General features: G+C 47.0%; 1 protein-coding gene across 30 annotated transcripts in view; it reads right to left on the reverse strand.

Moving 5' to 3' along the window:
- Positions 1 to 17,095, reverse strand: part of JAKMIP3 (Janus kinase and microtubule interacting protein 3) — a 97,808-nt gene that overhangs the window by 35,943 nt on the left and 44,770 nt on the right. For 18 of the 30 annotated variants that reach the window (XM_032992401.2, XM_032992407.2, XM_032992404.2 and 15 more), the window contains 8 exons: positions 15,446 to 15,943; positions 7,185 to 7,400; positions 5,477 to 5,596; positions 4,869 to 5,015; positions 4,091 to 4,222; positions 3,552 to 3,587; positions 2,215 to 2,274; positions 695 to 823 (listed from right to left, as the gene is read on the reverse strand). In XM_032992401.2, coding sequence (XP_032848292.2) covers positions 695 to 823; positions 2,215 to 2,274; positions 3,552 to 3,587; positions 4,091 to 4,222; positions 4,869 to 5,015; positions 5,477 to 5,596; positions 7,185 to 7,400; positions 15,446 to 15,943 — 1,338 coding nt within the window. The remainder of the gene's footprint in view (positions 1 to 694; positions 824 to 2,214; positions 2,275 to 3,551; positions 3,588 to 4,090; positions 4,223 to 4,868; positions 5,016 to 5,476; positions 5,597 to 7,184; positions 7,401 to 15,445; positions 15,944 to 17,095) is intronic. The other 12 variants (XM_042786656.1, XM_032992413.2, XM_032992415.2 and 9 more) reach the window with 3 other exon arrangements.

Raw genomic sequence — 17,095 nt, forward strand, 5'->3', positions numbered from 1 at the left:
CAGCGTACCAGAAAAAGGCTGCAAGTCATTATTAGGAATCTTTTGTTCATTACAAGATTCTTGTTAAGCCTGGAAACGTGTAACGGTACAGTGATCTGACACACACTCGGGAGTGCATTTGTAGGGAAGCCCTGCAAAACACCAGGAATAATCCATTTTATTTGGATTACCAGCCGCCTCTGTGCGCTCTGCATTCAGAGCCTCCAGGAAAGTCGCCACCTCAATATACTGGCGGGGAGACAGCCCTTCCTCTGGGGGCTGGTGCTGTTCCTGACTGCCTACTTCTCCTTCCAGAAACACAAACCTTTTCTGCTTAAGGCTGCACTCTGCGCCGAGGTCAAGCTGACGAACAGAAGGACCTGAACTAACCTCCGTGCACGCAAACCTGCAGTAAATCGCAGTGTGAACAGATCTGCCTGGGGTCACCCAGCTTCGCAGCCTCTTTAGATCTCCAGCCCATAAACCCATTACAAATACAGTATTCTCTGGATGCAGGATTTCCAGCTTGGCTAAACGTTGTGAAATTACCGAAGACTTGAGATCCAGAGATATTAACCGGCATGCGAAGTGCTAAAGTCAACTTTTAATTTTCTGGTCGGAGGTGGCAGATGGATGATGTAACAGACCAGGAATTGCGTTAAAAACTAGGAGCGAGGTTTCAAAAGACAACACCACCTGTTTTTTTGACAAATACCTCTTCCAAGTCATCTTCAGGAGTGCAAGGGGTTTGGTCTGTCCGGTCAGTTTGGTATGAGATAGAGGAACCATCAGACTCCAAGGAAGCTTCTTCATCGTAGCCGAAAAACGTCTCCACGACCGGCTTCTGGCAGAGAGAAGGGGTGAGCGGGCGCAGCCGCGGCGCCCCCCGCCCCGCGGTGTGGGGACACGCGCCTGAGCTCGGCGCCGCACACGCACGCCTTCCGAGGGACCGCAGCCCCACATTATTGGAGATCCTCACTCTATTGCTTTTGGAAAAACTGGCCCAGCTCCCTACATGCGTACACACCCAGGGGTTTTTCACCCCATGGCTCTGCTCTAATGGTACCTAAAACTTCTTCGAATCACGGAACTGCCGCGGTTATTACCAGGTATCACAGTGTACAACCTCAGAGCTCCTGCCCCTTTTTCATGTATTTCCCCCCCGATTTCTCTAGCTAAGCAGAGCTCCCTTTTTAGCGCTTTGTGTGTTCCTCTCAGCGTGAGGTGGGAGTTGTGCGCTGAAGTGCCCTTGTTAACCCACTGTCATCACCACAACGTCCCTCCTGTCACTGCCGCTGCTTTCACGTGAAAAGTTAGGTTTGCAAGAAACGTTCTACTTGAAAATTTGAAGTTAATCACCATGGCAATGTTTTCACAGTTTGAAGAACTCGATTTTTCCACTGAAAGCTGCTTTCTGTCTAAAAGAATGAGAGGAGTGGTGGTAAAGAAAGATTTACTCTTAAATGCTTGAAAGCCAAGGATGATATTTCAAACACAGGCCTAAAGTATTTTTAATTGTTGATTTGCAAAAACATTTCTAGATTTTGGCTTTTTGTTTTAATTTGCAGTGGATAACCTTTGAAGGTTGCCGTTTGCAGGAGGACAGGAGTTATCTCCCACTGACTGCAATCCCTCAGTTATAGATTCATTAGCTCCGGCGTCACCTCAGTTCCTTCTGTGTAGAACACAGCTTGCTCTCAGGCCCCTGACATTATACCTTATGATGCTGGTAGTGTTAACATTTGTATTAACAGCCTGCCAAGTATTCATTAACTAACATTTTCTTTTTCCCTAAGCTCTAACCGTTGCTTTATTGTAACCAGCAATTTTTGCACGTTCTTAAACTCCACAATGAATTATTTACAACCTACATATGTTTTCAGGCAGCGCCATTAAAAGATCATTTTGAGATGTGTTAATTCATAAAATCTGTCTCATCTTAAGACAATCTCACACCACTGAAGTCCCACGGGATCGCTCGGGGGTAAATGCAGAGCATGCAGATGCGCAGCAGAGGCGGTTCCCCTACCCCCACCAGATCTTGCCTGAACAGCCCACTACAGCCTACGAGCGTCCTCGGACTGCGAGACCCAGATTTAAGGTTAGGACCCTCCTGCAGACCCCCGGGGAGAACGTTCCCCCCGCGTGGCTCCGAGGCGCTTGGAGCACCCCGGGAAGCCAGCGTGCCCATCAGCATGTCAGGATACAAGCTTTTTTTTTTTTTTTTTTTTTTACCTTGGGAATTCTCGTCATTTTTTTCCGTTGCTTCCTATACCTTAATAGCTTATCACGTTCCTGAAAGAATCAGACACACAGGTTAGCTGTTTTCAGAGACCTGTTATTTAAATTAACTATGTCAGTACCAGTAGTCATTAGGCGATCAAGCAATAGTAATGCCAACGCTGGCCACTGCCACAAAACAAAATAACCAGCCTTTCATCGGTCAGGTGTCACTTTTACTCCAACATCTTCCAAGTTTACCGCACACAAGTGGCGATTGCTCTTTCTATTCCTGAAAATCACGGCAGCAAAGGCAAGGGGACTGCCACGGGCGCCGGGGCACGACGGCCAGATCCTGCCCTTGGTGCTGGGGGCCGGGGCCGGTGCTGCCCTGGGGATGTAACAGCCCGACTACACAAAACGCAGAGACCGTTTGAACTCAGCACCCTCCGGCTCAGCTGACTTCTCCAAGGATCTGCAGGTTTCCCACTGCCTCTGAAAAAGGGTTTGAGCATTTATTGCTGCCAGAAAATGTTTCTGGTCAGTGGAAATTCCGACACGCTGCACAGAGTCATGTCAATTTTTTACAGTACGGAAAAAAATGTCTCTATTCCGAATTGCACACACAGGCAAAGTCCAGGAATGCAAAGAATAAAGTTCTAAAGGGAAAACCTCTATAAACTTTCATTTTAACCATTTGGTAAAAGGATGTGATGACGCCGTGGGACGTTGATAATGTGCCACTACCACCAGCCCCACGGCAAAGCCTAACATCAGCAGCAGTGACAGAATAAAATCAAATACTTGTTTTGCTTGGCAACAGAAGCTTTGGCGCACACTTGGCAATGAAGAACAAAACAGTACGTGCTTTATCTGCACGTATTAGCAGCTGAACTTTGCAAAATCTTTCCTGATAGTAACAAAGGGATGAGTCGGGCAAGGGCCGTGGCTGAGATCATGCCAGTATGGGTGAGACAAAGCCATGGTGAGCAGACGCTAAAATAAATGCAAATTCAACGTGGCAGAGCTGTCCCAGAGATGGGGGACACTCGGTACTGGCCGTCAGGACAGGGTGACCACTCTGAATTTGCCTCTGAGGTCATCCTAGTAGTGACAAAAAAAAGGCTTCCTCTCCCACCAGAGCTCTCCTCTCCACTATCACTACATTTTTCTCCGGTGAACAACTTCTGCAGATACGGCCTTTGACAACCTCTATGCTGAGAAAGACACCGTGTAGCTTGCTTCCTGAATGGAGATGCAAATGATAAGAAATATTATTGTACCCTGCAAGCTTTTCATGAACAGCCGTTTAAAGCATACAAAGATGAGGATGAAGTTAACGTCATTCTTACCATGACGCTCTTCACATAGCCAGCAGTTTCCAGTGTCTAATGAAAAAGAACGAAACAATGTCAGTAAACGTACAGACTTCAAACAAACAAACAAAAGATATTTTCTTGAGGAGTGTTACGATTTCACTATTTTGTTTCCAAAGACACAGAAAAACGTCAGCAGAGAAGCAAGACCCCAAACACAACACTGCAGAACATCCCCCCCGTAGTCAGCAACCTTGAGCCCTGATGCCACCTCCAGCTAAAGGAGCCCTGGCGTTTTCTCTCGCGGGTGCAGGATTGGCCACCAGCATTTTTACCGGGCGTGCTGCAACGGTTCTGTCCTGCAAGTGCAACGTAGATCGAGGGGATTTTTCCAAATACTACACCACAGGCAACTTCCATTTGGTTCAACTGCTAGTAATCATAGAAATGTCCACCACGCCGATGCAAGCTATGCCTGGGGGCCCACGCAACACCAAGCACCCCTTGCTTAGGCTCCCTGTCATCTGCTGTGCCCCTAGTCGGCCCCACCGGAGCGCGGCAGTGTTATATCTTACCTTGGAGAGTTCATCAATGATATTTTGCTGTTCAATAACTTGCAGCCTCAGGAAATCAACTTCTCTTTCTTCCTGGCTGTGGTCAAGGTCGTTTAGAGAGCTCGGTCTCCTTATGGTCCCGGCTCTTTGCCTCTAAAAGAGACCCCCAGGGCAGAAGAGGACGCGATCAGGCGGCTTTGCCCAAGGGCAGCAGCCTTCCCAGCCGGGCCGGCCGCGGCTCTACGGGCGGCGGCGGCAGCTGGGCGTTACGGGGAGCTGCGCGGCTCTCTCCCGCGGGAGAAGGGATTCGGAGAGCTGGGACCGGCGTCTCTCCTCTCTGGGTTTGACCTGCAGCGCCCACGGGGGGAACCTCAGCACCTGTGAGGTGCTGGCTACCAGCTCCTGCCCACTGACAGCATTCCCTCGGGAAACAAGGGAAGAGTCACAAGTGGAGATCGCCTCGGGCTTACGGGGCGGCTCTGGTACCAAAGCCCGAGGTGACACGGGGAGACCCGTGCTCACGCCGAGGCTGAGCAGCCAGGGACCGAGCAGCCTCCTGAGCAAAATGTGCCAAGCTCACGCACCCCCTTTTTCTGCGGAGCTTTTTGGTCATAAAGCTAAAATAAAACATTCGGCGTAAACCAAAACTTGTTCCAGCCACAGGCCGCTCAGCAGTGCACAGCAGCACATCTCAGCGAGCGCTGGAAAGGGGAAAGTTGCAAGTTTGGGACGACGCCTGCCTCCACCAGCCCTGTGAGCACTAAATTACACGTTCTCTCTGGAGCACACAGAGACTTACCATTGCTATATTTTCTTGCGTGACAAACTTCAATTTATTTTCCATCCGACGTAAGGCATGTGACAATTCTTCATTCTTCCTACTAAGGCGTTTATTTTTGTCCAAAATGGGCTTATACTGACTTTCTGCTTCTCTAAGACGTTTTAACTGAAAGATTAAGAGAGAATGAACACCTCTGGAGCTGTTATTTTTCATCAGATATATTCATCATTTTCTTTAACTATCGCACTATCAATATTTTCTCCTAGTGCAAAGCAGAATTGACCAAAACCTCTTGGTATTTTCTATTAGGAAGCAGATCGTCCCTCCTCCAAGAGGTATTCAACCTGTGCAACAAGCGTACCGTCTGGGGAAAGTATTTATTTATTTTTTAAAATAAATAAAATTAACTCCAGTTGGTGCCATCTGAAAAATTCGTTCTTCCATAGGCAGAGATGAATGTGATGAGGCGTACCGCCAAATACAGGGCGTGGGGGGGGAGCCAGCTGCTCGAGCAATGATTTCAAAACGGCACAGGAGGGGAAAATATCTCGGTATTTTGGGGGCAAGGCACCCCCACGACAGCGCGTTCGCAGGCAGTCACGGCCGTGCTTCGCCGCTGCCCTCACCAGCTCGTTCCTCTCCTCCGACAGCAGCGCGTTCCGGTCCTCCAGCTTCCTGATGATGGCACTGAGCTCCGCGATTTTGAGTTGGAAACGCCGGGCATCCTTTTCATCCAACTGCTGTTCCTAAAACAAAGATCAACTGCAAATAACTGTTCGTCAGTGTGCACGCAATATCAATATTTTTCAAAGCTCAAACTTTTTCTTGCCCCAAATCCAAACATTTCAAAACATTTTATGGCAGAGTGTAACCTTATGTAACCTAACTGACCACTGAAAGCTGCAGGATGAGACCAACGGAAAGTTAGGAGTGAAAATGTAACAAAGTATGCAAATGCAGAAGTATGTATATGCAAATGCAAGGTCACAAATGGTCAACTTGGAAATAGAAAAGAAAATATCAAAAATCAAGGCGATGTTTCCAATGTATGCCACTGTTGAACTGAGTGCTTCAGACACATCACCCACTCAGAGGACTTTGTCGTAAGAAAATTATATTAAAAATACTAAAGTACAACTGGGGAAATTCCATGCAATTACGCCATTGGATAAGCTCTTCTTCCATAAAGCTGTGGCCCTTAGTGGGTTCTAAAGGGTCACTCGTAAAGCCAAGGGGCAGCACTTTATCCGAGGGAAAAAGCTTAAATCAAATTATCACTAGAAGTATAGGTAGGCCTGTTCTCGTTCAGAATCAGAGAGAAGTTACATCTATTTACAATTGTGAGAGACTTTTTCCCCCTCTCTAGGACTTGTTCTCGTGTTTGGCGGGAGTTGGGAGCAAATCGAAACATGCGAATTAGTGTCTGTAGTGCCGGTGGCATTTTTGGGAGGTCTAGGGTTCCTCATTCAACAGGTGCAGGAGAGGCTTGGGACAAAGAATAAAATAGATTGGTTTGCTCATGTGTAAGCATTTACACTTCTACTGAGAAAAATTAAGGCTGTTGCAAAAGAAATCTTGATGAGAATCAGCGATGAATAAAATTCGCATACGTCAGTTAACTGAGGGGGTTTTGATGTTGGCAAATAAAGGCAAAAGCAGAAAGGTGCCGTAGGTATATTTGAAAAAGCCATTGTGAAAGGGTGACTAAAATTTAATGTACTGGATATTGCGTTATAGGAAGGAAATAGGGGAGAATAGGTCAGCAGGTGATTAATTCACTTTCTGGTCCGCGGAAAGCGAGAGCACTTAGCAGCACGGAAACGCGAGCTAGCTGCGGTGTGCCGGGAGGACGTGGGATGCCGATTACCTTCCCCCATTTCCCTTTGTAAACTGGCCTTGTACATCTGCTCACAAAATACGCTGTTAGCGGTTCCAAAAGCTAGCACACATACATTACTTGGTTAGAAGTGCATTTGCATCATTTGTTGGCAAAATTGTGTCAAGCTGTCAAATCAAGGCAGGTGGCAGAAGTATGGTACAGTGAGGAAAAGGAAGAGAAAAAGAACAGAAAAATTTCACCCTGCTAACGAAACCAAACCAAACAAACCAGAAAACAAAACGACAAAAAAGCAAAAGCTCTCCCATAACAAGGCTTGATTTTAAAACTTAAAGGTTTGTCCAAGGAATGAGAGCAAGAAACGGGTGCCTCGGGGCTTCCCCTGCCCAGCTATGGGAAAGCTGTTGCTCGAGGGTGCACTCATCAAGATTCTGTCACTTCGTGCCATTTTGTCACTCTGCTCGTCCGTTTAGGTGAAACCACGTGAAAGTGCTTACGGGGCTTCCCGAATGATCTGAAGCGTCTCCTGCACCACTTGCATAAGGAAGTTCCCGCTTGGGGCTGCTCAGATGCCGATCAGACTCTTTGATCTGGGAAAGTTGTTCATCTAAAGCCTCCTTTTGGAGCTGCAGTCTCTGAGCATGCCCGGCTTGAACCCCTAACTCTCTCTCCAGCACGTAGACTGCTCTGTCCTTAAACTTAATCTCCTCCATCTACAAGGAGAACAGAACACAATCACACAGGCAGGCAGCGGCTTGGCAACAACAGCGCATCGTGGGACCCCGCAGGCGGGCAGCGAGCAGCCGCACGGAGAAGGCAACACCGCTCGCCTGGGGGGGGAACAGCACCCAAGAGCTGGCAGGGAACATATGAACTGAAACACTTCACCAGCCCAGGAATACCCGGGGAGGGGGGGCACCCAGAATAAAATCCCTCTTTTCAGCAGGAATTTTTTCAGTAAAGGGATTGGGAAATAACCCACAGTCTTAGTGCCATTTCAGAATATCTTTAAAAAAAAAAAAAAATTAAACCCTAATATTGATATCACAATTTGGATTAGTTCATGCAAACATATTAATGATTTTGCAGCATTTTTCTTAGACATCACCTTTTGAAAATTTGGATTCATCATTTTACAATATTAGAAACCTGAATATCCTTTTCATTTTCAACATATAAAAGGAATGCGAACTTTTAAAATTCTTTCTCCAAAGTCTCCCGTGTGAGCAATTTGTTTAATTATCCCCCTTCCACGAAAGGATTTGCTTACGTATAACAAACATTAGGCAAAATCATTAAGTGCTTAAATGACAAACGTCCACCCGCCCCTAATTCTCCTCTCTCCTATCTCTCTGCACCGTTCTCGCCGAGGTCTGAGCGCCGCGCTCGTCGCTGTTGGATCGGGCACGTTGAATCTGCAGGTGCTCCAGGCTGGTTTGCTGGATATTTTTCCCAAAAGCTAACGTGGAATGAAAGCCCCCCTGCACGCCCGGGTGGAAGGCCGGGGCCGGGGGGTCCCGGGCTGCAGGCTGGGCGCACGGCCCCCGGCTCCCGCTGGATCAGACCCGTAGAGCCTGGTTAGAGAGTTCAAACGGGGCCGGCCCCTGCCCCGCCTGAAAACGAAAAATTACTGAGCGCAGCCCGAAATCTTCTCCTGTGCCTGCGATGAGGTACAGCACTGCGACGGAATCGCAGGCTCTTCCCAGCTGGATTGCATACGTATACATTATACATGAATATAAAGTATTAATTACACTCACACGCCACAGGGCTGCCAAATGTGCTTACAGATAATGATAAGAAAGAAATCAGATACATCCCCTAAAATGTCTGTTGATCTGGTTTCAGACACCACAAGGATAAGATTCCTGGCATAAGATTTTGAGACTTTACACATTTAATTTAAATGATCAGTTTTTAAAATGTGGCCTGCTTGAAATAAGAACATTTTGCCTTGTGAGAACTGCGTTTGGTACTTTTGACGGCTTTGCCTGTAAACCTGGAAAAAAATGATATTGTGAATTAACAGATCGCTCAAAGCACTTTGTTTCCAGTAACTGCAAAAATGGCCCACTCACAGAAAAAGCAAGTGATGGAAATTTACACACACCCGGAAACGGTCCTGGGACGTTCCTTCCATGAGGTGTGCTTGGGTGGGGGGTGGAGGAGAGCTTCCAGCTGTGAAATAAATTATGTGGGAGAGGACAGGGTGGGATGGGGTCACACAGCGTGGGGGGCTGCGTCTCGACCCAGGCCAGGCAAGGTGCATCGTCACCCCAACATCATCACCCCGTCATCATCACCATCACCCCATCATCATCATCATCATCACCCCGTCATGGGCGAGAGCCAAGGTGCTCCCCCAGGGGGTCCTGCCCCTCGGTAGCCGGAGGAAGGAAGCACCAAGCCACAAACCCAGAGAGATCCCGCACCGTTGCCGGGGGAAGAGCCAGCCTTTGCCAAAAAATAATGTAGGACAGCTCATAAATACCAGCGTGGAAACTGTGTTTCAAGGTTAAGCAAAATTTAGATTCTTTTAGTAAAACGGAGCAAATCAAATGTACCTTGGGTGCCATTTTATCAAAGGTGCTTTGAACAATTTCCATTAAGGCAACAATCTACTAGCTATGAATGAAACAAAGAGGTGCCCACTGAAGCCCTTCTCCTAAATACCTAATCAGGTAGAAGTCTAAGCGGATGCATAAATGAAAAGGTAACACATCATCAAATGATTATCTGTTTAAAATAAGCAGAATATTGGGTAGTTGATCCCTGTTTGTATGAAAACAAAGACATGGTACAACGCGGACAACACTTTAAATGAGGAGGAACAAAGAAACTGGAGAAAACACAAAACATTTCACAGTATTTCACTAATGGTTTGTTTTCCAGAAAAAAACCTCTAAACATGATCTTCATAAACAACAAAGGAAACATCAGTATTCACATTTGCCCTCATATGATTAGATTCACGTCCGTGAGATATGCGCAAAAGCTTGATGTCTCCAGCCCATTATTAACTAGCAACGTCGCAGAAATAGTACAAACTGAAGGAAGCATTTCACTGAAAAATATCATTTAGCACATTCCTTCCTACCACTGGCAGCACTGAGCAAACGTAAAGACAAGAAACAACCTGGAACTCACTGGAGGAGGCGGCGGTCCCCGGGCTGTCGCGCACCCCAGCCTCATTCTGGGGGGGGTGGGGACTGGCGGGACCCCCCCTCCCCACCCGGGGGGCCTGGGGCTTCGGACACCCGCAGCGCGTGGGAGCGCATCCAGCGGCCGGAGAGGCTGCTGTGGGTATTCCCACTGCAGTTCTAGCAGGCTGCCTCCACTCGGGATGAATATTTATGTGGGAGCGCTAATTAACAGCCAGCCCGCAAGCACAGCTGATGCCAATTATGCAACCGTAATCCCATGCAAAGTTAGATTTGTTATTCCCTCCCGGTGCGACGCCTGTCACCGTCTGACATGCAGCTGGTTTAAAGGCGCGTGGTTCTGTTTTAAGTGTATTATTCCCGTCACGACTGCCAGGCCCCCCGTCACCCCCGCGGGCAACAGAAGGCCCAGGTGAAAGGAGGGGGGGATCACCCCGAGAGCCGGGGTTCACGTCTGCGGGCTGGCAGGAGGGGATGTCTGGCCCCCGGGCCCTGGTGCTCACGCTCACCTGCCCTCTCCACTTTCCCATCCTTTTCCTTAAGGCTCCCAAAGAAATAAATGCAGCTGCCCCTTTGTCCTGGTGACGTACGCCACTCACCAGCAACAGCCAGCCAGATTGCATTAATGGGTTTTTACCAAATACTCTACAGGAGTAATTCAAGCTGCTGCTCTGAAACCGCACATTTATATCAACTACTACGATTTATGCCTCGCAGATAGCTCAGGGGGGCAGCGGTAGCATTCCTGCAGCTGCCTTGTTAATGTTCCTAACTCAAGGCGTTTAAACCCCACTGATGTGCTCACACTTCTAACTCACAATGCTGCAGCACCAAACCCACACTGATTCCTGCCGCTGCAAGCGCTGGGAACACAGCCGATACGGTACAACACAGGAGGAGCAAGCTGAGATTTTGGGGGTTTTTGACCAAGGAAAATTCTCCCTATTTCAATACAGAAGAAAAACAAACGCTCAGGACGTGCTCGGGACAGTGTGGCTACTCAGTGCCACTGGTAAATGCCATAAAATGACGGTGGTGCTGTCCCAGACCTACGCTGCTGAAAGCAGAAACCTCACCTCCTGGTCCAAAGCGCTTCCAGGAGTACAGGAGCCCCCCAAGCCCCGTGTTCGGCGTTTGCAGTGCAACAACAACGCGGTTACAGCACAGGAGGGAGCAGACTTCTTGTTTAGGATTGTAGAGAAAAACATGTTTTAAGAAGTGGACTGTAAGACACAAAGGAGCAACTCAGACCTAGGAGGTTTGTTGATCCTCCAAAATGGAGGAGTAATGCTGTATAGCTTTTAATATACGACAAAATCCTTCAGTAATCCAGGTTTAGCTGAAATAAATAAATGCAAATGAGGTTCAAACCACAAATGATGAAAAAACATCCACATTTGCAAGAAGGAATTATTCACCTCGCATAATTTGTCTATCTTTCAGTATGGGATGACTGCTGAGATACCTTTATAACACCAAATATGGCAATTTTCCACCACATAAGGGAATAAAAAGGAGAAGGTAAAGACTAAATCAATCACCAATAAAATGAATATTTAGAAAGTCAGCTTCCTACACTTTTCATCTGACACCGTCCTTTAAATCAGACTTCTCCAGCAATTTGCCACTGCCTGGCAGAGAGACCTGAGGGCGTGCGGGCAAACGCAGAGGTTCGGAGCGGTACCGAGAGGCCTGATCTCCCGGCGCCTCTGCTGCTGCAGTACCGTAAGGAAGCCCTGAAGGCATCAACGTACAGTGGTCTTACCCGAGGGACTAGAGCAGGTGATTACACCTTTTGGTGGTCATCATCAGTCAGAGTTTATCTTAAATTGAGAATACTTTCCAGTCTCTAAGAAATCTCATTTCTTCAGTTTTTGCGATTTCTGTTTTAGTCCCCTTATAACAGAGGCAGGGGGAAGGGAGGCTGCGGTGGTCATTGCTGTTCAGCACTTCTCCTTTCAGACCAGTCCACATTTAAGTAAAATTTAAATGCTCTTAACCTCATTGAATTTTAGTCCCCATTAACAAAATTTGAGGCCAGCTAATCTCAGGGGATTCTCCTGACTGGAGGGCTGTTTTCCCTGGACGTGCACACACTGACACAGGGAGTGCTGCTATTAGTGGGAGACCATAAGAATGCAATTAAATCCATTTGCACAGTATTTTAAGCTGTTTTAAAATGCACCAATTAAAATTTTAAAAAAGCTTACTAAAATTAGAAATTCTTTAGAAAGAAGGTTGGTGCCATACTTGTTACCATCTGCAAGGGACTTTCATCTTTTACATTAACATTCCTGAAGCCTCTGCGCCAGGGAGAGCGTAACTGGGTTAGTTGTACTTCTCTGGAGAGCGGCACGCTCAGACTTTACAGACACAAACAGCACGAGCCATATGTGCAAACAGAAACCACGAGGCCAGAATAATTTGAACATACATTTTTGTGAAACATGTTATTTCCTTTCCTATGCTGTTCACAGAACTGAAAGGCGCTCGGCTCTGCTGTATGGCATTAGAGCTAAGCCATTGGCAGCAACGACTAATAATTACCCTGGCACCTGAAAAATAGCTAGAATAAACAGCTAGATTTTTATTTGGGAACTGCTAAGTGGGAACTGCTTCTAAAGAGAGCTCACACCTTGTTAGCTGTTACAATCTGCAAGCCTCTGTGTGCCTCTAGTGCAAAATTACCAGAATTACCACCTGCAAATATTACACCCCTGCAGTAACAGCCCGTGTGCTGCGTAGGTAGGGTCTGCTGTAAACATGTCTCGGCACAAGAGCGCAGGCAGGGGAGGCCCCAGCTTGCAGGTGCATTGGGAAATCTCCTTTTGACTACAAGAATGGTTTGGATGTAGTTTTTCTGCCAGAGATAAGTACAGCATGCAGGCAGCTGTGCCTTCGCCAAGATCTCCTCTCCTGGAAGAGGGCAAAAGCGCAGGGGTTCCCCTTGGAAACCTGGTGAGGCCAAGGTCTGTTCCCTGGCACAGGGTTTGGCTTGATGTGACAATTTAACTTCATTCAAAGTTGTAGTAAGTCAACCAAACAAAGGTTCATGGCAGAGCTGGTTATTTTGAAATCCTGAGCGTATATACTCTGCATCTCCCTTAGCAAAATCTGACAAAAGAGGATGATGCTGCAGACCAAATAAACTCCAAATTGCTTGAAGTAAATTTGATGGCTGTACAGTTCGTTTTTGCATAATGCTGCACCTTCCTACCACATCTGTTATGTTAAAGGCCATCTAACATTTTTCCAAAAGTCTGAAGGGAGACATCAATGAATGTATTCCTGTCTGTCCAATGCAGAAAAAAAAAAAAAAAAAAAAAAAAAGTTTTAATTTGAAAAGAGAATAAGGGATTAGTACTAAATCACCTTTTTAAAACAATCTCTGTCTGACTATGTGTGGAAGTATTTTCCATAAACTAAGCCTGCATAGATGTACTTGACTCGGAAATGAGAAACTGTATCTATCAGAGACAAATAACTTAGAAAAAATTACTTTATGTTAAAGGGCTTCACATCACTGAAAAGTCAAACACGAATGAACGCAACTTGTCTTTCTCTATTCTGACTAAACAAAAAGAGCAGTATTTTTCTAGGCGTGAAATTATCGTTCGCTTGGAGGTTCCTTCCCTGCTTGATTAGAATGACGAAATAGTGCATCGTATGTGAATCACGGAGCTATGAAAATCCTGCTGTGAATCCCTTAACGACCTGGGGCTGGATGTCTGCCACAGCCGTTCCGTGAAGGTGCAACCCCATCGCTCTGTGGGACGGACGGGCCCGCTCACCTCGGGCTGCCCCTCGCTGCAACCCCAGTGAGGCTCACTGAGTGTACCTATCGAGGGCTCCTACCTTAAAAAGGGAAAAAAGCACCGGTGTTCAGTAATGGCTTAAGTGTTTTGAGAATTGCCTCACTTTCATAGAGAGGAGAGCTTTTATCATGCCACATGGCACCAGCCTTTCCCCCCAAAACGCCAGGGCCCTCCCTGCAAGGTGCCGGGAGCCAACAGCTCCCATTGCAACCAATTACGGTCGAGTCAATGGAGCTGAGAGTACTTAAAGTCATTCAGGAAGCTCTCAGGGCTTGGTAAGATGATGGCACCACGTAATTTAATTAGTACAGTTAGATAATCTGATTCTTTCAAGCAGGAATTAAAAAAAAAAAAGTTTGATTCTTAAACGCAATTTAGAAAACGTAACATCAAGCCACTCTATTCCTTATAACTAAGAACATACTTGTTTTATAGCTTCCACATTAGAGGCCATTAGTGAGGACTTTTCATGAGATGCAGCAGGTTTATTTAGGATGTACATTAGCCATCCTTTCATTCTGATGTAGTAAATCAATGCATCTAGTAATGTATGTTCAGAGAAGAAAGTACTTACACTGCAGGATATTTGAAGAGTATCAATAGTTGGTTATAACTTATTTTAATATCTGCTTCATAAAAATAAAATAATCTACCAGAGGGAAAAAACAAAACAAAACAAAACAAAACAAAACAAACTTTACAACCTAAATTCTGAAGGAAAGGGTGGCTAAATAATGGGTAGGTAACTCTGCAGTGCCCGGGGGAGCGGTGTGCGGTTAGGAGCCGAGGATGCCGAGCAGGCAGGCTGGGAGGGCGCGCGGCTACACTGCCGTGCTTCCACCTGGGGCCAGCCTGCGAGCTGATCGCCTGGTTTTAAAGGAATTTTTTAGGGTTTGGATGATAGTCAAGGGATAACGACTTAGAAGAGACATGGATGAGTTTGGACGGAGACACTGCATGCTGTAAAAAAGCGTGGCAAACAGAAAGAGACGGTGACTTCAAACCAATACTGAGACGAGACCCAAAATATGCATCACGAGGGTCCGGGTGCCGCATTTGTTCCCGTGTCCTTGGGAAAGGCAGCAAGAGTCAAGGGATCCAGTCCTGCAAATCAGCTGTGCACTCACAGCACCGTGTGAATCGAAAGGCAAGGGTCTGAGGTGGTGGTGGAGAAGAAATGGTCCCAAAGCCCAGAAAGCGTTGGGGGCCTGCCAGGCTCTCACGCAAAGGCGCCCCCCTTGCAGGGAGCTCCCTCCTGCGGGGAGTTATCCCCATTTCCAAGCAAAACGATCCATTTTAACCTCTCCAACGAGCGAGGGGCGTCCTTGCCCACAGGTAACAGGACTCACTATGGGATGCGTCTTGGGGTTGTGTAAAGCTCATTGTAGGGTGTTTACGGGAACCAGCAAGGGCAGGGAAAGGGAAGGACCAGGGTGGATCAGCAAGGAACAGACGGTGGGGAAACAGCAGCACAGGCCAAGAAACATAACTGTTTTGTAGGATTTCCCTAGCCAGTTAGTAACACGAGCCTCCTTCCCGGTGTCTGAAATGTGAACAATATTAATAGGCACTGACATGGATAAAAAAGTTCCTTACAAGACATCCCAATAGTTTTTAAAAAACATTTTGACATCTCTACTAGTAAACCAGATCTGGAGCAAGCTCCAGAAGTCTGAATGCCCGTCCTTATTCATTCATCTGAGTCCAGCACCTAACCTTCATTTACCTACTATCTATAACATAAGTGTTAGAAAAAACACAGATGCAGATAGCAACACGTACCAGTCTGCGAATTTCTCTCTCACACTCCCTCTTAATTCTGCTGATTTCCTCTTGATGCAGGTGATACACACTCCTTATCTCCGCTGCTTTAATTTTGTCAGCTTGGATGACCATAGTTAAAGCCTCTTCCACTTGTTTCTTAGCCCCCTTCAGCTCTGAAATTTCTTGCTGCATTTTTATTTTCTCAACCTCAAACCCCTTCTTGGCCTCCTCCTTCGCCTCTGTGAGCAGCACCGTTTTCACCTTGTCAGGAGCCCCATCGCGTACAGCATTGAGGAGGGTCTGCAGTCTCTGGATTTCATTATCTTTAATTTTGATTACTCTAAGTAGTTCAGCTTCATGTTGTCTCAAAAGTGCTTCTCGAACAGCTTGAAGCTCCTTCATTTTCTCTTCATGAAGTTTGACTTTGAGCTCTGTTACCACCACTGTACTTTTATGCTGTTCGTGCTCTTTGATCTGCTTAACTTCCTGATTTTTCTCTCTTTCCAACTTGCTAACCTACAAGGAAAATCAAAAAAGTGCAGTATTCTCAACCAACAAAATTATTAATACAAACCACTGTATTATTTAAAAATGGTACGGATTGCTTTACGATGTTAGACCTTCATGTTGCATGGCCGTGCCTTAGAGAGAAAGCCCAGCCTAGTTCGTATTGCCACACGCAGACCTACACGTTTGGCATTTTGCTCATTCTTTAGGATTTAGTACTTCATTACGTATTAAACGTGCCTTTTTTAAGGGCTTTCCAGGTACCACTAGGGTCACCGAGCTCTGCCACACAGCCTTCATGCTGTAAACTTCCAAAAGAGCAATCCCCTCTCGGTGCATTCCGTGTGATGAAAATACACATTACTAAACCCCTGCACAACATTTCCCCGGGGAAAAGGTTTTTTACAGTTTATGGCCAACACTTTCAACGCAGGGTCACAGCTGCCGCCGGACTCGGGGCCTGGCAGGCACCTGCGGGGATCTCTAGTAACTCTAGAGCAAACCTGTGCTGATCCCCAGGTCAGCAGCGCAGTCGGGAGGACTCGGGGCCGCCGTTCTAAAGCGATTCTAAATCTACCACAAATACGGCGGGCAGGACCTCAGGAGCACCTCCGAGCCCCGGCGCGTGCTCCCCTCGGCACCGCACTGGTTGCCTGGGCTAGACATGAGGATCCCATGTCTCGGGGGGGGGGGGGGGGGGGGGGGAAAGACACCCCCACGCTGTTAGGGACGTGGCTGCTGGTACTGCAGCAGGAGATACCCCCGCCGGTGTCTGCCGCCGCATCTGCGGTGTTTGCCCTGCTGACCCTCCCCTTCGGGCCGAGCCCCTGCCCGCTCGGCCTTTTCTGCCCCGTACTGCTTATCAGAACAGCCCGTGGCATATTTAAAGGCTAAAATCAAGAAGTGGATCAGTCGCTACATTGCATTTATTTACTGACGTGTTTATTGGGAAAGATGCTCCGGGCAGTTCTGTTCAATAAAGATGCATTTCTCTTCCTCAGTTGACATAATCAGGTTTCCTTGCTAAGAATGCGCAGAAGCCTGCCTGGCAGATGAGAACGCTGCAGAACCAAACCGTGCAAGTACAAAGAAAAAACTGTGACATCATGAAGAACTTTGAGAATTCTTCTAAGGAGAAAGTAATTTGTGAAAATAAGAAAA

The sequence above is a fragment of the Tyto alba genome, unplaced genomic scaffold (genome assembly GCF_018691265.1).
Source record: "Tyto alba isolate M040663 unplaced genomic scaffold, T.alba_DEE_v4.0 Super-Scaffold_1, whole genome shotgun sequence".
Classification (NCBI taxonomy): Eukaryota; Metazoa; Chordata; class Aves; order Strigiformes; family Tytonidae; genus Tyto; species Tyto alba.